The 23,008-nt window shown below is 29.8% G+C and overlaps 2 protein-coding genes across 11 annotated transcripts in view; both read left to right on the top strand.

Moving 5' to 3' along the window:
* Nucleotides 1–23,008, top strand: part of LOC129968472 (zwei Ig domain protein zig-8-like) — a 270,080-nt gene that overhangs the window by 165,954 nt on the left and 81,118 nt on the right. The gene's annotated exons all lie outside the window — the stretch shown is intronic.
* Nucleotides 353–5,667, top strand: LOC129968471 (uncharacterized). Of its 4 annotated transcripts, none has more exons than XM_056082380.1 (3): nt 353–878; nt 973–1,041; nt 1,184–5,667. In XM_056082380.1, the coding sequence occupies exons 1-3, from the start codon at nt 854–856 to the stop codon at nt 1,471–1,473; spliced, it is 384 nt and encodes a 127-aa protein (XP_055938355.1). In that variant the 5' UTR covers nt 353–853; the 3' UTR covers nt 1,474–5,667. The 4 variants fall into 4 exon arrangements, with proteins under 4 accessions (XP_055938355.1, XP_055938352.1, XP_055938353.1 ...); XM_056082377.1 differs by having other exon boundaries at nt 359–878; nt 1,184–5,657; XM_056082378.1 differs by having other exon boundaries at nt 359–878; nt 954–1,041; nt 1,184–5,657.

Below are 23,008 nucleotides of genomic sequence, written 5' to 3'. Positions count from 1 at the left end.
TATGATTCATTGCTTCACCGATTCCCTTTACGAAAATATGATATCCTGTGTTCAAGCTGCGAACTCCTATCAAATGGATACAGTCGATTCAGACTGCAGATTGAAGATTGCCTATTTCAAGGTTCTCAACAATAATGATATTGTCAGAGAACTCCATAACGGTTCTGCTATGAATTATCGACAGACATTTGATTGTAAAACGTAATACAAAGCGAACTTCGGCGAATCAATTACTCATGATTCAAAGATCTGCAATGGAATTGTTGACAACTTCAAAGAAAATAAATGTAAATACTAAACTGTACAGCTAAGATACTGAGAATAGCTCAGCATTGTAAACTCTATATAAAATTGTAATACTAAGCAGCACTAACTGTCATTTAATGTAACATCATCAATGAATCGATGTTCTACATGCATAAGCAACACGAAGAAACTGATTGTACCACTCGATGTAATATTTTAACAATCCCTGAATAAAAATATAATTTAACTGTATAATTGCGTCTGTCTTATTTTGCTTCGCTACATCAGTATGTTTTTTGTAATATCCTATATCACCGTAAAATTACGTTGTTTTATTCTCAAGGTGGTGAAAGTGGGTTAAGGTAGGAAAATGCACATAAAGTTATTTTAAAATTACTTTAAGGTCACCAGTTCAGGGAGAACAAGGCGTTCCTGGGAAATTCTACAGATAATAAACAATTATTCCATTGCCACTTACATAAACAGGGGTATAAATATAAGCTACATCAGCCTTTGTACATATACTACCGATCTTGTTGAAGACTTCATCTTCATCTCTGTCTCCGTCTTCCTCAGAGTGCGTGTATCTAAGTACTACTCAGCTATCATGGACAGTCACAAAGCGAGCGTCAGTAAGTGATTGCATTTTCATATTCTTTTTAGATTGCTAAGCATGTGTAACATAATTTTTTAAAAATAACGTTAAGTTTTCACACTTCCTAATAGGCTTAACTGATAGCGATTCAGACGGCGAGCAGTTATTTCCCCTTCCTTCCAAGGAAAAGCATACAAGCGGTAAATTAGATTTGATTTTATAAGTCAATTTAGACTTTAGATTTTTAAATTCCCAAAGAAAAAACATGACGGTAAAATGTAAAATCATTTTACATTTTGTATCTTTAGATTTAATTTCAAAATATTATCCCTTTTCTGATAGCTAAAAGAAAATCAAACGATGAGAAAAAAGAGGAGTCCACCAAAAGAGCAAAGAATTTCGAGTATAATTTTTCTGATCCGACAGAAGAGAAAAAGCTCATACCCCCAATAAGCGCTTACCTAGGAAAAGGGATTAACATCAGCATCAAGGAATACAGAAAGTCCTATTATCTTGCTTTCCAAAAGAATGTTGGAGATGAAACAAAGAACAGATTCAACATGAATCTTGACCAATTGGGAGCTTTAAAAAAAGCTATAAATGTGTTTGCAGAACATATAAAGAAAAATTGACATTCACGAGTTAAATGAAAATTTTGTAAAAAAATTGAACTAACTTGACAATTTTCCCTATATTCATCTTCTTAGAATGTCGTTTAATAGAATAGAATCAAGTTTTAGAGGTTATATTTCAGCTTACCGACACTCTCCGATACACTCTGATCCCTACAACTTATATAACGAAATTCGAGAAAACATTTTCTTACTCTTATTAGAGCAAAACCTACCTTTCCGTCTTTTAATATGCATAAGCATTGAATTTATTAAAGATACTCATCCTGACAATTTACTGCAAAACGCTTACTTCTGTTCATTTGCTGAACGCATAATATCATATAACCAAGTAAAAAGTAAAGTTAAAAGCTGTTTTCAGAAAATATTCAATTCCATTGAAACATATATCCAAAACGGTAGTGGTTGGGTTATTAATAAAATTAACTTTTTAGATGTTAATATCGGACAGTACAGAGAACCGCGGGGAGGTTGCGGTAATATAAAATTACCTGACTGTTTAAAAAAAAAAAGAACTCTTCTAAATATACGTTGCGATGATCACAAATGCTTCATATATAGTTGCTTAGCTCATCTCTTTCCTCCTGAAAAAAATCCTAATGCTCCAAGCAGTTACCAAAATAAACTAAAATACTTAAAATTGAAAAATGTAACCTTCCCCATGAAACTCTCTAACATAAAGCATTTTGAAAGTATCAACAGCTTAAAGATAAATATTTTTACTTATGACAAAGAAGTTTTCCCCATATATATCAGTAATAAAAAGTTGGGTTCGGAAATAAATTTACTTCTGTATAAAGAGCATTACTTCTTAATTAAAAATCTAAATCGTTTATTAAACTCCAAAAAAGGGATTCATCATTATTGCTCGCGATGCCTGATTGGATTTCAGAGGCGAAATAGTCTTGTAGATCATAAGCGAGTGTGTTGCCAAAATGCCCCCCAAAAACTATCACCGCCTAAAATAAACACTGTAAAATTTACTAGCATTTACAAAATGTTGTTCCATCCTTTTATTTTGTATGCGGATTTTGAATGCATAACGAAAAATATATCTACTGTTTTACCAAATACATCTCAGAGTTTTTCAGCCAACCTAGAGCATCACGAACCAATCAGTTTCGCATTAATAGCAATTAATATAAAAAATGAAATAATATATCACAAATTCTATTGCGGAGAAAATCCAGTACAAATATTTTTAAAAACAATAAAAAAATTAGCAAAATCTTTATTTAAAAGACTATCATGCAATAAACCAATGATCGAGGAAAATATACCAACGGGAAAGCCTAGCACATGTTACATATGCAAGTTAAAATTTGAACCGAGTGATCGCATTGTCAGAGATCATTGCCATGTTTTAGGCATATTTAGAGGTTTCTGTCACAATTCATGCAATTTAAATTTAAAAAGAAGTAATTTCATTCCTGTAGTCATTCACAACCTTAAGGGGTACGATTCCCACTTATTGTTAAAACATATGTCTCCAGAATTCGCGCATCAGATTGATATAATTCCGACGAATAGTCAAAAATTTACTAGTTTCACCCTCGATAATTACATTAAATTTATTGATTCGTACGCATTTCTTGATTCTTCCTTATCTTCTCTTGTAGAAATTTTGAAAATTTCTGAACATCGGTTTGACATTTTTGATTCTTTTTTCCAAAATAAAACAAATAGAAACTTACTCAAACAAAAAGGATTTTTTCCTTATAGCTATTTTTCATCAAAAGATATTTTAAAACAAAAGACATTTCCACCTCACGAAGCCTTTTTTAACATTTTGACGAATTCGAACATAACAAAAAAAGAATACAAACACGCACTGAGGGTTTACCAAGAATTTCATTGTAAAAATTTTCAAGATTACCTTGAATTGTATCAAAATACAGATACAATTCTTTTAGCTGAAGTATTTCAATCGTTTCGACAAACAAGCATGATGCACTATCATTTGGACCCTGCTCATTTCCTAACTATTGCTGATTTAACGTGGCATTCTGGTTTAAAATTCACAGGTCAGGAATTAAAATTGTTATCGAATGTAGAAGACTATGTCTTACTTGAGACTCAAATGAGAGGTGGAATTTGCTTTCTCGGTCAAAGATATGCCCAGGCAAATAATCCATATCTTTCTTGTTATAACCCCGATGAACCTACAAATTATATTGTGAATTTAGATGTTAACAATCTTTACGGACATTGCATGTCTGAATATCTACCTGTGGGGGATTTTCGTTGGCTTTCACCTGAAGAAATAGCTGTTTTTGATTTAGCAAATGTATCTCGATACTCAGAAACGGGATATTTATTAGAGGTAGATTTACTATATGATAAATCAGCTCATGATTTCCATGATTTTCCCTTAGCAGCAGAACACTTAAATATAAATAAACAAATGTTATCAGATTATCAAAAAAAAATATTGTCTGAAAAAAATATTCCATTCACCGAGTGTAAAAAGTTAACACCAAATTTTTATCCAAAGAAACGCTACATTTTACACTACAGGAACTTAAAATACTATTTAAAGCATGGGATGTCTTTAAAAAAAATTTATCGGATCTTGGCTTTTTCACAATCAGACTGGTTGCGAAGCTATATAAATTTTAATAATGAAAAACGCCAACAAGCCAAAAGCGAGTTTGAAAAATCTTTCTTTAAAAAAATGAATAATGCTTTTTTCGGCAAAACATGCCAAAACGTCAGAAAAAGAATTAACTTAAAGACTGCTCTTACACCCGCTGAATGTAGAAAGCATTTAGCAAGTCCTTTACTTGAATACTTTGAGAGCATAAACGAAGACTTCGCTGTCTTTAAGATGAAAAAAATTAATCTAGTTCTCGACAAACCAATTTATGTAGGATTTTGCGTGCTTGAGCTAGCTAAATTACACATGTATACTTTATATTACTCTAAGTTCAAAAAATATTATAAAGAAAATTGCAAACTCTTATACACAGATACTGATTCTCTATTCATGCAAATATTTACAAATAATGTTTACAAAGATTTTAAAAATGAATTTTTTGATATCATGGATCTAAGCAACTATCCATCTTCAAGTGAATTTTTTAATTCGGAGAACCAAAATAAGTTAGGGTTTTTAAAAGACGAAACGAAATCTAAACCTATTTCAGAATTTATCGGTTTACGATGCAAAATGTACAGCTACAAATGTGAAAATACTGAAACGAAAAAGGCAAAAGGTGTAAAACAGAGTTGTTTAAGAAACATAACACATGAACATTTTAAAACCTCTTTACTTAATGAAACGATTCATCGTCACGAGCAATATTCTATACAGTCAAAATCACATATTCTTTCTACAACCATATCAAACAAAATTTCTTTATCTCCGTTTTACGATAAAATATTTTTGAATGAGGATGGTGTGACCGGAAAATGCTTTGGTCACTATTCCTTGCTTGAAGAATAATGGTAGTAAAATTTTCGTTTATTTTTATGTTCTTCAAAAAAAAAATTTTTTTGAAAAACTATTAAGCATTCAATAGCTACCTTCTGTTAAGGGGAAAATTGTCTCTTAGTTCAATTTTATTTCACATGCTTTGTAAGTGAATCAAATGTTTACTCAGATCGACTGGTTGGACTGAGTTTTTTCATGGTTTTCTCAGTCTATAACGCAAATGCGAACCAATATAAGATCTTCCATGAGATATTATTAATAAATACCAAGAACATTTTATTTTTTAATGTAATCAATTTTTATACTATTTTTGCATGTACATATATATATGATTCAAGTTGTTGTTTTTATCTTAGTTAATATTGTATTAATTGTTTGCACTGTTTTTCGAATGAAATGAAAATAATTTGTATTCATATCCTTTCTTTATATACATTTCTTTCTTATATTCACATGCTTTGTAAGTGAATCAAATGTTTACTCAGATCGACTGGTTGGACTGAGTTTTTTCATGGTTTTCTCAGTCTATAACGCAAATGCGAACCAATATAAGATCTTCCATGAGATATTATTAATAAATACCAAGAACATTTTATTTTTTAATGTAATCAATTTTTATACTATTTTTGCATGTACATATATATATGATTCAAGTTGTTGTTTTGTCTTACTTAATATTGTATTAATTGTTTGCACTGCTTTTTCGAATGAAATGAAAATAATTTGTATTCATATCCTTTCTTTATACATATATTTCTTTCTTATATATACAATAAAAATCGTTCAACAATTATCAGTCTGTGCCTCTTTTTTTTGAGTGGGAATAAAATTTATAACCTTGCAGAAAACATTGCTCGCTCTTTTAGTAGTATAGAGATGATGGTTTTCATATAAAAAGTTTTTATATGAGAGCCATCATCTAGTGAAAGGTACTTTTTATATGAGAGCCATCATCTAGTGAAAGGTACTTTTTATATGAGAGCCATCATCTAGTGAAAGGTACTTTTTATATGAGAGCCATCATCTAGTGAAAGGTACTTTTTATATGAGAGCCATCATCTAGTGAAAGGTACTTTTTATATGAGAGCCATCATCTAGTGAAAGGTACTTTTTATATGAGAGCCATCATCTAGTGAAAGGTACTTTTTATATGAGAGCCATCATCTAGTGAAAGGTACTTTTTATATGAGAGCCATCATCTAGTGAAAGGTACTTTTTATATGAGAGCCATCATCTAGTGAAAGGTACTTTTTATATGAGAGCCATCATCCCTATACTACTTACAAGGTGTGATGACACTTGCAATTCCCCCGGTGTGACGCATATCTCTTGATTCATGTTTGCATTTGGGCTGAGGGTGTGGTTGTTGGCAACACGATACAAAGTTACGTCACCTCCTCTGACAAATATATTGTCTTTTTATTTTCGTGCGTTACTCAAGCAAGATGTGGTATATTCCCGGTATTGAAACATCGAGGTATCAATATTTAAACAAATCATGGAGGGTGGATTTATATAAGACTTCTTTCACAGATGGGTGTTTTTTTGTTTTAAATTTAATAGACAAATCGTTTAGATCCTATTTAAAAACCCTTGATTGTCAAAATGCAAGTAGTTTGCTTTTTGGTTTAGTGGAATTTACAAGTTTTGGATAATCACAGAATACACTTTGCCGAAACAAAAGAAAGATACATGCAAGATTAAATAACTGCTATTAGAAAAAGAAATCAAAATTTAATGTATAGATTGTTAAAAGAGGTAGAAAATCAATAAATAAATCAAAAAATCGTAGAAAAGTGCGATAGGAAGAACGGAAACGCCATCTCTCTGAACTATGCTAATCGTCAAATTTGTGGAAACCTTTTGGGTAATGTGTAATTACTTGAATAAATGTCTTCGCGATAGCGTCGGTAGAAATTCATAATTGAGTTTTGAATGGCTATCATCGGCTGCGATTCAATTTCAATCATTTCAGATTCGTTTCATCAGCGGAGTGAAGGTAACTCAAATTCACACCATTGCCTTATCATACAGGGAAATGAGAACATTTTTATTTTTACCATGATATATCATCTCATTTTAGCACATTTCCGGCTAAAGAAACATTAAATATACATGGATATTTTTAATATCATGGGACAATCTTTAATGATTAATTTAATGTTAATTATTCATTCAACTTTAAATATTTAGAAAATAATCAATTTTATGTACAAAGAATATCAAACTTAATGAATGCTCACTACGAAATATCATTTATTAGCGAATTACTATATGATATTCTGAATTCAAACAGAGTCCGTATATAAAACCCTCGATAGCGCTTCGATCACAAAAGGAAAATCTGTAAACATAGTAATATAGTAATATATTTTCTTGTTTTCCTGTCCTTAGTGCCTATTTGCACATTTTTACTATCTCTTCTTCCATCACTGACATTTTTCATATAGTAGATATTAATTTAATGTCATTTACAGTTTTTTTTATTTGATTGAGAAAATCACATTCCAAAAAGGAATTGAGAATGTGCCATATAAAGTATTCGATAATTTGTTGTTATTGCTTTAACTGTGAGAGCTGAATTGTCATTTTCACATAATTTTTAAACACTCATCTTAAAGTATCCGCAATGTTATTCAATTACCTGAAATATATAAATCACCAGGGATTCATATATCGGCAGAATTTTTTCATTAGCAAGCAGTAAATAAAATACTTTCCTCTTTTATTAGTGTAATTTTATTCTTTTATTTACTTCTTTATCTACTATAAACATGACACGTTTCTGTAATGACTGAGCTACTCTTTATCGATTGTTTAAGTAATTGATTTTTAAAGTAACATGGTTTTAAAAACATGCAAAATAAAACGCATAATTAACAAGGCTGAAAGAGCATAAGAGCTTAACAAATATTCCAGCTTCCATAATGTTTCAAATTGACAACCAAATAAACACTGTAGGTAAATGAACCTAACATTTCATTTCTAAAAACGGCCTTTTCTGACACATCGGGCTATCCTATTCCTTCTTTTTACTTTATCAGTTGGTACTCTACTGAATTTACAAAGTAAAACTGGATTAGTTCAATTTAAGTTTTTAAAAAATGTAAATAATTAAGTTTAAAACTTGAAAATTGATAGATATTTATTTATCTTATTTAAAATTTATCTCAAATAAATATTCCGCTTTATGACTCACAGTGTATATTTTATACAGTGCTATAAAATTACACATAAGAACAACCATTTTAAATTAACTTATGTCCTAATTAGTTTAAATGCGCTGAAAATAAACGTATACTAATATAACTTCATTTGCTTGAATGTTTTAATAATGTCAAGTCTCGTTTAAAAAGTTAAGACTAAAAGAATAAATTATTTCCTGCTGGTTGTATTCTTTACGGGCAGTAATTTTCGGGCAGGAATGATGGCGATGAGATAAATTTTACGAGCAGCGGATCTTTCTCTATATCTGAAGCCTCTGCGCTTAAGAATACTACTTAAAAGACTCGGAAATCACATCTACTTTTTCTATTAATCTAAGTTACTCGGTAAACTGATTCGTCTCAGAAAAGCGATCAAATGTGACAGCTCACAACTCACACTTGCTACATTCGTTTTGCTCTTTCGCTCAGTGCTTCTTTCCGAACACTTGATTTATTTCTTCAGGCTGAGGCAGCATTTGTTCTTTTTTTGTTGAGATTACAGTCGAGTTCCATTGAAATGGATCACAAGTGTAGAGGAATATCTGTCATTTCGTACTCTTCCCATCTGGATAAATGACGAAAATCATTTGCAACGTGAAGAGAAATGCAACGAATTTAATGAAAATATATTTTTTATAGCACTGAAAATCTCATTTTTTAAAAACAAGTGTTTATCTGCATTTATTACAAATGTTTTGGGCTTTTATACATTTAGATAAATAAATAAAGAAACATAAAAGATGTAAACGATGTCATTTATTATTAGAGAAATGATAGATAATAATAACTTTATAGGGTGAAGCACTTCTTGAGCTTCCAATTCCGTGGCATGAAATCAAAATACAAATAAATAAACAAATTAAATGAAAAAAACTATCTTACTATTTGAATGCAGACACCCCTCACCTTCCGGTAAATTACAGATCTCATACAGTTGAAAGATCAGAAATACCATTTGAATGAGCTGGACGATATACACAGAAATTACTTATTAGTAAAGGGTTAAATCTATTAACTTGGGTTTACTTTACACATGTACTGTACATAAACATGTGCAGTAACTGTTCAACATTATTATTTTGCACTATTACAGTCATGCGTTCTTCAAAATGACCATCCTTGGGGCAGATTCTGGTGGCAATATAGAAAAAAAAAATGTTAGTGTGTCAAAAATATTAGACTAAATATGATTAATAAGATAGAGAGAGTGTAATAAATTTGGACCTGTCATTATTTCAGAAGCACATTTACTGTCTCAAATAATATAAAATATAATTATTTATGTCATTTAACATTTTCTGACTGAAAAAACATTGATATTCAAAAGTTAATCATAATTCTTAATTATATAAATAACGAAAGAAATCTAAATCGGAATGACATGAAACGTGAGTGGCATGACAATGACATGAACGAGTATAAAACGGTTATAATAAAAGAAAATAATGCGAGGGAGAGACAATAATCGTTTTTATTGTTCAAAGAAATACCTTGAATTAAAAATAAGCATCGGAGGAGTTCATATTTTGGGCAAAAATATAACATTAAAAAGAAAGTGATGCTGCAGTTTAATAAGAGTGTGGCTACCTGTGACAGGCAGGCACTCTGTGCAGGTGTTTCCCATACTTTCTATGACATTCTGGGTTAGTTGATGCAAAATAGCCACAAGTTCTTTGCCGATCATATCCCTCATATGCTCGATAGGATTCAAATCAAGTAAATGAGGAGGCCATGGCATGCATTAGATATTTTCCATTGCGAGAAAGTTGTCGATCAGACTCGTACGGTGACAAGCTCGTAATCAGTCATAAATACAAAGTCAAGGCCGATAACACCTCTGAACAAACAAACTCAAGTCTCGAGAACTTTATCTCTGTAGCTTTTAGCAATCAAAGACCTCTCTCAAACTTATGATGGCCTGCTCTGTTGTCTGTTATGATGCCTACCCACATCATGACCCTCCTTGACGGAAAAAATACCTTTCCGTAGAATTTTCAAGGTGAACATGAGTTCCACTTTCTAGCCATAACGTTAACCGATAAAAATCAATATTCAGACTGAAACCAGATTTGTCGTTGAACATAACACTGGTTCATTGGCCCAACCTCAATACTGATGTTGCAAACTTCAGTTAAAATGTCCGTTTTTTTATGAAGTGTGAGGTGAAAAAGTTTGTCTTGTTCTATATAGATCAACGTGATTGGTCTCATGGAGACTCCTTTAAATCCGTTGAAAATAATGGAATTATCATCAATTGGATTCAGAAGGGAAATTACTGCATCACCAACTAATTTCTTTAAATACCGAAATGACAAAAATGTAAAATTTATCTTTAATTAAGGAAATTTAGATTAGTATCAATGAAAAAATACATAATTGTACTATTTTGAGTTCATAATTTTCTCTTAATTTTAAATGGGCCGACCAATAAAATAATATGAATATTCATAAAATTAAAAATTCATGAAAGTGAATATGCGATAACTGAATCAAAAATTCTTTCATGATTTTTTTCACGCCTAAAAGGTGCAATTAAAAACACTCTTCTCATATCATAAGTGTTTATTTAAATACGTTGTACATTTCGTGTGAAGTTTGTTTTTAATCTCATTTGAATTGCAAAAGGGAACTTTAAAAAATGTCTGCTAAATGGATCGAAACCTGCAGACATAAAACTAATGCGTTACTTAAAAATTACAGAAAAAGATTGTACTTGTGAGCTTGTTAATGGTTTTAAGTTCAGAGAAAGCACTTAACAAGTATTTTGTTTGAGTATGCCGTTTAAAGAAGTACGTGATGGCATTTCAAATTCAAACTGAAAGCTTTTCGTTTTAACATATATTTTTGCGTAACTTTCTATGCATATTCAATTTCTTCTTTTATTATTTCAATATTGCTTCTGAGATTCTCACCTGCTTTTAATGTAAAATTAAGTGCTCACAATCTCTGCCGCAAGGAAAACACAACCAGAAATTTTTGAAAATGAATTGACTTCTACAGAAAGAGACAGAGAAATCCTTTTTTCTCCTTTATCTCTAGCTATATTCTATGGTTTTCTGTTAAGCATTGACAACAAGATGAAATAAGCGATAAATGCACTTGCATTTTTAATTTTGCATCTCTCATCGAATGTAAAAAATTTTTATTACGTTAAAACCATTTTTAAGTGGCATTCACTAAAATTTCTCTTATCATTTAAACTAAAATGAAAGTTATGTTCGTTATTTTTAATGAATGCGAAAACTGATCACTTGAAGATTCTCTGTTTATTCACTTATTCTTCCCTATTCCATACATTGAAAATGTTACAAGGATAAAAATTGTTCTTAAATTACTGTGAGGAATTTATTTGTCAGTAGTTTTTCTGCAATATTTTTACTACGACGAAAATTACATTCCTTCGATTCTACTCCGCGAGGAAATCATTATTCGTAACTTTTAAAAGTGAAACCGCATTTACCATCAAGATAAATTAATTCCCAAAACCAGATATTTTTTTATAACTCGGAATGCTAATAATCATTGATAATATTCAAGTGCTTAAAACTTGAAGCTTATCAAAGTCTATTAGGCCTATTTTTAATAGTCTAATGGTCATAGACTAATACTCATTGATATGAATAAATTAACGATAAATCGATTACAATCTTAATTTTTTTTAAATTTTAATTTCATCTTTTTTTTTTAGTTTAGCATTTTGTCTTTTTAACTCCTTAGGTATAGGTATGGGTGTATGGAATAATTATATTTTGCAAATAATAGGCTAAAATTGGGCTTTGGTAGGCAATATAGTAGGCAATTTGGTAGGCAATATTGGGTATTGATAATAAATCAATACCCAATTGATTTATTATCTGTAAAAATTTAAAATATTCCACGGATTTTAAATTTAATAAATATAATGAGATTTTTTTTTTTTAGAAAGTGACATTTTATTATACACTGATGTGCAAAACTTAAGCAATAATGTAAATTTTAAGCAGCTAGCCAAGAAATTGCAGAAAAGGGATTACTGCGATCAGTATAATGAACGCGCAATTCAGTAGAAAGGCGATGCATATGCAAATATCAGAAACAAAACATCATAGGCGCCGTGAGTGTACGCGAAACACGTACAGTCGGCTCAAGCCTACAAGGAAAGGAAGAATGAAGACGCAATTAAAGACATTCGCTGCAAGTGAAAGTGAATTCTTTCATGAAATATGGTTAGAAGAAATCACCTGGACGACTTCACAAGGAAAAGAATGATAGGAAAGCTGGAGGAGGGACGCAGTTTGACCAGTGTAGCTGAAGAATTCGGAATCAAAATGTCATTTCATGAACTTGTAAAGCCTTCCAAACCATTGGTACATTTGTTAGAAAGGTTGATGGTGGTTTCCCTAGGAAAAACACTGAAGTGGATAACCGATATATTGTCCTGCAGGCGAAAACAGCCCGATACCAGTCAGCAAGCGCCACTGCTCAGCAACTGTGTACAGCAACAGAGAGACAAGTGCCGCGGTTTACTGTGGCCAGACGCCTTTGCAAAAGTGGCCTATTCGCCCACCGTCCTGAAAGCAGCTCCCTTTGCAAGTTGGCCATCGGCGGCACCATTTAGAGTGGTGTAAGGAGCACAAAAACTATACATCTAATCAATGGAGACGTGCCCCCTTTACGGATAAGAGGCATTTCAGTACCACAAATGATTCTGATTGATTTAGAGAGAGGTCGGGATATGGTTTCATTCCAGTAACATCACTAGAAGAGACCGCTACGGTGGTCAAGGAGTTGTTGTCGGGGAGGCAGTATGCTGAATGGGTGGACTGAGGATAAATTAACGTTCCCACGTTTTCGAAAGAGGTTCTGTAACCGGAGAGAGCTATTGTAAGGAGGTGATCCTGTGTCCGAGGTGCTATTGGACCAGACTTCGTTTTTATGCACAATGCACGGTTACACCGGACTGCTGATGTTCATCAGATGCTGGAAAGTGAAGATTGACTCGAATGGATTTGCCAGCATTCTCTCCTGATTTAAATCCAATAGAACATGTGTGGGGTGCTTTGGGGTACGATTACATCTTCTGAGGAACACCCAACAGCTGAAATAAATGCTAATTGAGGTATGAGCAGTCTTACCTCAAGAACTGGTGGGCAATCTGGTGTTGAGTATGGAGAGACGGTGCGAAGCAACCATTGCAATAAGGGTAGGTCATATCTCGTACTAAGGAACATCTGCTTGTTGTCCTCTTGGATAGATAATCATGTGTAATGATTATCTTTATTTTTGATTCCATACTATATGAATTTTATTAAATTTGGCGCAGCTATGCTTTCGTCATTTTTTAAGTACAAAATGATGTCTCTCATTTCTGAATTTCATGTCTCTCAGATGATTTCTCATGTAGTTATGGCAAAAAAAAAAAAAAAAAAAAAAACTGTTACTTAAGTTTTGCACACCAATGTATATAAGATAAAAGTACGCATTTAAAATGTTAAAATTGTCGTTATTCCATTTTTAGTTAAATACAGTAGCCAGTAACTTAAAAGGTAAAATAATGTATGAGGTCATGAGTTGAGGTAAATCAATGTATAACAGGGCTGGACAATATGAATAAAAGAAAAACATAAACAGATTATTGCGACTATCCACTTCAAGTTGTTCTCTTGATCTCAATTTTCTGAAATGCTCATTGATATATCATTACTCATTGGTTAATATAATTTTTCATGATTTTTCTCTAAGCGCAATGTAAATGTGGTCCAATTTTCTCTAAAATCTTCTAGAAGGCAAGTATACCCATCAAATACATAAACCATCTTGTCAGCATGCATTAATACATAAGAAAGATATTTAAATTCAAAAAATAATGTTTATCTTAGTTTAATACTCGAGTGTATAATTTTCACCTCCTAAACTTGCTAGAGTACTTGGCATGCTAGCCATTAAATTAATGTTTTTAGCTTGCGTTTGAGAGTAAGCAAAAATTTTAAATATATATATTTTTTTTTATTTTATATTCAAGTAAAATTTCTGTATACTAATGTCAAAGCTATTAAAGTGTTTGAATTTTATGCTTCTTCCTTGGAATTTAAATATAAAATTACTCGAACTTTTAGTGGCTATTAAGAATGATTGGAAGAATCTAAATAACAGTTATTGCAATACTTAGTAACATGCATAATTTGGACTACAAACAATATTAATGATTGTAGACTTTTACTGCAACCTAACTCTAAATATTTGAGCTAAATAAGAATTCAGAAGTGTTATCTAGACTTTTCAAGATCTCTTTGATCAGCAGAAAACACCACACCTCAATTTTACCAAGAGTTCTTGACTTTTATTTAGATATACTAACAAAGTGGAAATAATCACATATGTTTCCATTCTCCTAAAGTTAATATCTTAAAGTTCGATTTAACTAGGATTTCTGATAAAACATTTAACATTAATTTTAAAATTAAAAAAAAACTATCAAGAATACCAAATTCACAACGAAATGAATTTTCATTTTACAAAATAAATGATAACTCTGACATAAAGATATTGGTATAATCAAGCTTTGATTAATAATTCATTCCTTGCTGAAATTATTCTTGATCCGAGCCGCAAGATCCATTTAGAAAATGCGTACACATTATGTAGTACTCGATGGTAAATGTTTAGGTTGGAACTATAACCACGCAATAGTGAATTAAACTACATATCTTTCGAAAGCGAGAGATTACCGATAGTAAAGTTGGAATTGCGCCATTAGCGGGTAATTTTGAAAATGCTTGGACTTTCCGATCGCCAAAATTGAATCCCTTGGATTAACCAATGTACGGTTAAATGAAGACCGGTGTTTATCAAGAGAGAAACTAATCTGCGAGAATCACATTCAAGTAGAGTCAAGCCGGCACGTATGAAAATGCTTTCATGCTCTGTTTAGTATTTTAAAACTTGTCTAAACTCATCTAATCACAGATAAGTGAACGATGCAAATATTAAGTACGCAGTTAATGTTATAAGTTTCGCACGTTGTATAATAGATCAACAAGGAATAGAAAACGATTCAGTGGCCTAATATATCACTTACTGCTCTTATTTATTAATTAAAATTTTCTAATGAAAATTCTCTAATCATCTAATTATGGTTTTGAATTGATTAGATATCGCAGTTTTGCTGTAATATTTTAATCAGCTCTTAAAAAATTAGGAATTCCAAGATGATTGCAAAGCATTATTTAAAATAAAACCTTTTAATGTTTTGGACAATAAACTGATGGATGGATCACACAAATAGTTGTTAGCCCTTCAACTAAAAAACTAGAGTTGACACAAAATATATTTAAAAAGAATCCTTAGCTTTCATTAAACTATAATTCTTAGCATTCAATATTATATATCAAATTGTTAGCCACATTATAAAATTAAATAAATATTATCTTACATTTACTTAATTCAAAGGCTAGAAAAAAAAATTATCTTAAATTTTAATAATTCAAAGGCTAGAAAAAATAAATTAACTTAATGATCTAGAAAGTTCAATAACTAATTTTCCCTATGATTAGTTGATCTGTTGCTAGTTCTGCAACCCCGATATGCATATGGTAGTGCTTTTTTCTTCTTCTTCTTTCTTTACTGTTCTTTCTCCGATTGTAAAATTTCCATTCTTTTGTGCATGCGTCAGGAGGTGTTTATTCCTCAAAAAGAGGGCAGAGAAGACAGATAAAAAGAGAAGGTATTTTTATTTAGCAATAATGTGAAAACAAATTAAAAGTCCACTGTAAAAAAATATTTTTTTCCTTGAAATTTTCGCGTAGCTCTGTGAATGTAAGAGTCGTCTTTGGTCATATCTATCTTATAAAATATCTTTTAATTTTAAATATTACATAAATATTTCTCCGAAATAAACTAAATGAAAACATGAAAAAAAAACTAAATATTTTATTGTTTTAATAATAGTTGAATGTTTTAATGTAACTAGATTAATTAATTAACAATCACAAAATTATTTTACATATTTTTATACTAATAATTTGTAAAAAAATTATTCATAAATATAAAGTTAATAATGTTTAACTTATTCGACATAAGATAGATGAAGATAAGATAGATTTCAAAAAACCTTATTGTCAATTATTGTTAGGAATTACAATTGACTTAATTGCGTAACAAGCAACATCATTTATCTAAAGCAAGAAAAAAAATGAATATTTCGTAAATAGTAAATATTTCTTATTTTTTTCCCTCACTTGGAAAATGCGTTTTCATTGTCAATAAACCACATCATCATTCATTCATAAGAAATCAAATGTTCGTTTCTGGTAAATTTTTATCTTGTTCTCGTAAAATTTGGAAAGTGATAACTGCTTGTTAAATAAATCTAATTTTTTTTTTTAAATTATGCTAGTGTATCTCGATTTTAAAAAGCAAATATCTTGTCATCCACTTAATTCCATTTCTGGGTTATTATTTTTATATTTTGCGTTCAATATAGTAAGTAATATAGAATTCTTTTGTATGTAAACAAAACATTTTTAAATTGCTTTAAAAATAATTATCTATTATCGGAGTTCATATATTATTTATTAATCATAAGCATCAAAATATATTTTGCGTAACCAAGAAATTATTCTTTATTGGATTTTTGAAAGTTTGCAATTGTTTATTTTTAATTTTCTAAATTCATATGTACGATTTTTTCCCAAAATTTTGCAGTCTTTTGCAATAATATTAATCAGTTGATCTATCCAAAACTGTGGGAAGCAAATCACGCAAGGAGATATTAAAAAGCAAGTTTAGAAGAAATCAGAAATCTAGATATAGTGAGTCGTGTCAAGAAAATTAATTATGTTGAACATAACTTAGAAGACTATCAGAATATTTACTCAAAAAATATCTTTCGAAAAATAATTTCTGCCAAACAGAAAAAAAATCACGCATATTTGAATAGAAAACGCAAAAATTGTGACAAGAATGTCAGTAATATATCTTTAGGGAAATGAAAACTTTTTAAATTTCCTATTCTAAGACCACAGTTTAAGACCTTTGTTCCGCCGCTAAAATGCAGTTCTCGTTTTTTTCACTCTAAAGCTAGTCTTGTATTTTTTTTTCTTACGTAAGAAAATAATAAATATAAGAAAAGGATGAAGAAAAATAATAAATAAATGGTTTGAGCAATCAAATTATTCATCCAGTCTCTTTAAGGATTATGAAGATAAGATTACTACGAACTTTTCATTTTTTTTATGCATTTAAAATTCTAATGCCATCGTTGAAGTTAGTTTGAAGTTTTGAACTATTTTAAAGATTTTTAACAATTACTCTTCCGAGGCTCAATTTTTCTTTCTGCTTTATAAATTTTACGTTGTTTTCGAACTCAAATTTTCCCCTCTTCTGCTTTATAATTTTTGAGTGAATTTAATAAAACTATTATTGAATTCTTCTTTGTAATAGGAATCTGAATATGTTTTTAAAATCTAATTTTGTAAGAGCACTATTAATTTAAGAAATTTGTAAATAAAATTACAAAATTTTATGGCCCTGCAATTTTGTACATTACCTAACATTTCTACATGTAAATGTTTTTTATACTGGGCCACACAACTTTTTCCACGAGGAAAATAAGCAGCTATTTCCAAAATTACATCAACATAGGTTGTTTATCATATATTGAAGAAGTATCAACGCTTTATCATTAGGTGGAATATATACAATAACTTAAGTTAAAAAATATTTATTGGTAAAATTATTTTAAAAATTAATACTCAACTCTAATTTGAAGATTACATTACTAGATTAATAATAAATTTCTAAGAAAAAAGATATTATTAAATAATAGTCAATTGAATACAATTAGTGCCCAAACTTCTAATTATGAAACTTCTTATAAAATGCTAAACTATAGCACATTTTCTTAAAACTATATTATAATAATTTATACTCTAACTTACTATATACTTTAACTATATGTATAATAATTTATACTACTTATTTTTATTTATATGTAAGAAAAATCAAATTATTTGGTTTCTATAGGATTGCTATTATTTGAAGTTTCTTCTATACTAAAAACAAATAAAAGATTATCACAATAAATACCAAATATAAAAAAAAAAATCATTTTTTAAAATTTTTTTATAGAATTTGTAGAAACATCAGGTACATTGATTAAAAGGTTAATTAATAAACTACAACGGCTGAAAAATCTATATATCAGTGAAAAATAAAAGTGAAGTACGCTAATGACTGAAAATAAAATAATTCTTTTCGATTCTGTATTTATAAAGATTGTGTAAATATTGTTAAAACTTTAATGTTTGAGCATATAAACCAAAATCCTCTTTTCCTCCAAACATTTGTAAAGTAAATTCAGTGTTTACAAAATCACACAGCAGAAAATGGTAAATAATCAGTTAAATATTTTATAAAAATTATAAATATTTGTTTGTCAGAATTTTTTTTTTCTAAATATCTCTTTGAAGCAAAATTAAAACAATAACACTATATCAAAGTAACAATGCAATTCATTCTTTATTTTTGTCTAAACTGGCCTTAAATTCATAATGGCATTCATCAAACAATGAATATTAGTATTATTGTTTTCGCGCGCTTTTCTACAACCACACGATATTTCATTACCAGCTGGCATAAGTCACATGACATCTCATTTTTTTTTTTAATAATTACTTTTTTTTTTACTGCGAATCAATAAAAATTTGGTTGTACATGTTGGATCAAAATTAATCCTTTTTTTTCTTTATTTATAAACTTATAATTTAGGGTGGTTGTGTAAAAACTCAATCAGATGCTAAAAACTCATAAAAATTCCATTGTTGCTTCCATAATGAAAATAAATCAAGAACTTATAGTATTGTGCTATTGATTTTAAAACACTTTCATTTTTCTACTTTCATTAAAAATATAATAAATGAATTATTTTTTAATTAATTAATAAATTATTTAAAATCGATTTCACAATGGTATGATGAGAATATGAATTTCCTTTCTGTATTGATGAGGCGAAACTCTGTCATATTAACTTAAAATCAGATTAAAAGTGTAAACAACAATTTTAGATTACAGAATAACTGAATTATACAGTTCATTATTAAAGACATATAAATTAGCATGCTTACGTTAGCAATAAATCAGTTTAAAAGCCTTAGTTTTATCATACATTAGCAATAAATTATTATATTAAAATAGTACAAACATATTTCTACTAATTTTAAACATTTCTTATAAATCAATTTTAAAATAATGTTTTTGAAATTTACTAATAAAATGTCTTACGATTTAGTGAATTTCATCTCTTAATTATTTTTTTTTTTTTTGGATTCCTTTAAAGGGATGTCGAAATGAATTTCTTCAAATTGTAGGCGTATCCTAACGCTTGGGTGACCTGGAGCTCCTGCTCGCTGTAGATTGCTACTCAGTTTATTCATGTCAGTGCAAACTGAGGGAGTGGGATCCCGCAGACATCCTCTTGTCTCAGCAAATACTCCGAGATTGCTTAATTCTTTGCAATCAAGTTTGCTTGCATTAGAGGGGGCCGCTTCGTTTGTACAGTCCCTGGTTGAGGACTGCACAAATCTCCTGGATATTTGCTGAATCTCGAGGAGCCCGGTGGTCACGATATATTTAATCTCTTGTTTCACTTCAAATAACTTTCTCTTAATTACATGGGAAAGATATGCACAATCCACTCATAGAAGGTGTTATTACTTCTCAGTGAAAAAAAAAATATTTTTACCGAAACAAATCTTGTTGTAGTATAAGTACATTTTTCAACTTCTGATAAATATTTCTTTTAATTCTAAATAAATTATTGTTAAAATTGTAATTGGTTTGAAATTATAAATTCAACCGACTATTTTTTTGAGTTACTACACTATATTAACTCCTTAGAAATATAATGGCGAATCTGACGCGGGCATCGAATTACTGAATTTTTAACCCTTTCGATATGGGAACCTCTATCCTAGATGCAAGCAAGCATGGAACGGAAACTTACGCGAAAGGAATCGTCTCACATGACAGGACTTCTGCGTCTCTAAGTATAACTTTGAAAAAAATCACAAAAAATGTTTAAGTCCTTATGTCGTCATTTTTTGCTTCCTTTAAAGATTATTAGTTCATTCATAATACAAGCACATTCTTCCTCTGACAATCCGCGTTTTTCTTGCCATAATAAACAGAAACCGAGGCTTTCAGAATAAAAAGAGAAGTGCCCGAAATATATCCTAAAGCTACGCAAAATACAACGGAACTGACGTTAAAACTCGAAAAGACTACAGTTACACAGTAATAACAAAATAAATAAATAAATAATAATAATAAAAAAAAAACAAGAAGAAAAGAATTCGGAGGAAGAGCAGAAATGATTCTATCAAGTAGAAAGTTACACAATCCAGCTCTGTTTATTTACATTACTGTTATTTCTTTCCCTCCACAGCAGATGATGAGTAAAATGCCAAAATCGGGCTCATTATCAGCAAACTGAAGGTCAGGATACTAAAACTATATTTATTTCAAAAGTAATGGACACGAGAAACCATATAGTGGCAATTAAAATTTGTTCCAGTTTAAAATGTACATATGCATCACCGTCTCATGAGTGCGATTTCTAGAAATGCATGGGTGATACTCCCGGCTGTGAGAGACGTCCGTAGGTGATGCATATACGACAAGCCTGTCTTGAAAGGTTTTTAATTTTATATCTACAACTAAGTGAGAGTATTTAATTTAAAATTTTAAAATCGCTGTAAAACTCTTCAATATCTTGAACGCTCTTATATTATTATAAGTAGTAAAAGAACAGTAAATGTCCCAAGTAAAATGTGTCATCTAATTAGAGAGTTAAGAAAATTCGTAAGTCAAAGTGATAATATACCAAATTATGACAATCATAAATTTATTTGTCTAATTCGTGTGCTTCATTTTTCATTCAACATCCTGAAAGAAGCATTTGAACCTTCAATCGCTTTCTTAAAAATACGGTCTTTTTCAATATTCTGGTTGTTGCATCTTCTAGCTGACGTTTTGAAGGAAAATTTCATTGACCAAAATCGAAAAAGTAGTATTCATAAATCGTATTAATGATCAGAACTATTTGATTGCTTTCATTAGGTAGATCATGTATTATTCCACTCCAAGTTGTATCAAACCATCATTTGGCTTGCTAAGTCCAAATCTTGTGCTTATATCTGATCACTAAGTCCGGCTTAGGTAACTTTTCACTGTGAATAAGTTAACAATATTGCAGATGATAGACAGAACTATTTTCCTTTTCTTTCTACAAAGTATATTATTCGCATTCCCTTCTTTTTAAAAATTATTAAGGACACATGTTTTTCATGAAAATTAAGGATCGATTTATTCGAAATATTTTCCTCAGAAACTATATGAAAACCATCTTTCGGGAAATAAACGAATTCTGCTAAGAAAATTGTCTTGCTATCTAGATGCAATCCAATTATAAAGCCAATTTTTGACATTGCCTTGGAAAGTGAATTTCTCTAAAAAGAGAAAAGACATTCTGCATGAAGCGAAACAAACAAAAATCGCAGAGAGCAACAACTGATGAATAAAGCAGATTGGAAAAACATACCAAAGAAATTATTCTAAAATTGCTTTCATTGGTCTGGCAACAAGTGGGTGAGCATTGTCTTATTGGAAACAACCTTATCATGCCTTTCGCCATGTTCTGAAAGTTTTTCCGTCAATCCTTTGTTCAAATTGATTAGCTATTTTTTTTATATCATTCACCATTCATAGTTTCATCAAGTAATGCTTCCAAATTCCCACCATGAATTTTTTTTTTTGGTGGCTTATCATGTTCTTTGTCATATGTACTGAAATCACCAATTTTGCATTTTCTAAGTTAAAATACATTTTCTAAGCTAAAAACTGCATATTTTTAAAAATATTAATCAGAGGTCACACACAATTTTTTAAATTGTTGTCAAACCTTCAAATACAACTTTTCTAATTTATTTCAAAGCAAAGAATGATACTAAGAACATTTAACACATCCATTTTAAATGATAACCATCTATTTAAAATGGATGAGGTCATATTTATAGCCAATATATTTTAATAATTTCAAATTATTTAACTCTAAATGACAAAATATATTGGGTTTGACGAATAAGTTTTTTTCCCACATCCCACCTCTATTGAAAAAAAAAAAAAAGATTTTAGATACACGTTTTGGATTTTTCGCTTTCTTTTGCACTAAATCGGAAATTTGCTCCGCTGGAAAGACAGAAACTTGAATTTATCCATTTTAACATTCATTTGGAGCTATCACGAACCTAAAAAATTCCTCAGTAGAAAAAGTAATAAATAAATAAATAAATAAAAAATAAAATTAAAAAAAACAAGCAATAATATCATTTATTTATTTCAAAAACTTTAATCGGAATTTAATTTATTTCCTTATTTTTTTTAAATTTTTCAGAGTGAAATCAAAGCTTTCATAAATCAAAACTTGGTTTTTCTAATTATAGTAATTTTAACAAATCAATTCTCGCAGAGGCATTTTGCTGACATTTTTTCATTAACATTTAAAGAAAAATATAATTTCTATTTTATATTAATAATTTGCCATTAATCTTAAAATAAGATTTTCATCTTTCAGATTTAACATTTACTTTTAACTAAAGATTATTTTTGTCTTTTTTACGTTTTTACATCTTAGCAGAAATTTTAATGGAGAATTATGATTGGTAAATGCAATTAATTTTCAAAACATTATTAAATCAGCAACTAATAAAATCAAATACAATGCATTTTTTGAATCTGCATGCTTTTTTTTAAATACAAATGTACTTTAGGTTTATTTTTGTTCGCTATGTAATTCAATTTGTACAAAATATAGATTTTTTATATTTATGCAGAAATCAAAACATTATTTTATAATTAAATT

The sequence above is a fragment of the Argiope bruennichi genome, chromosome 5, assembly GCF_947563725.1.
Source record: "Argiope bruennichi chromosome 5, qqArgBrue1.1, whole genome shotgun sequence".
Lineage (NCBI taxonomy): Eukaryota > Metazoa > Arthropoda > Arachnida > Araneae > Araneidae > Argiope > Argiope bruennichi.
The sequence above is the reverse complement of the archived record's forward strand: the minus strand, read 5'-3'. Positions and strand labels throughout refer to the sequence as shown.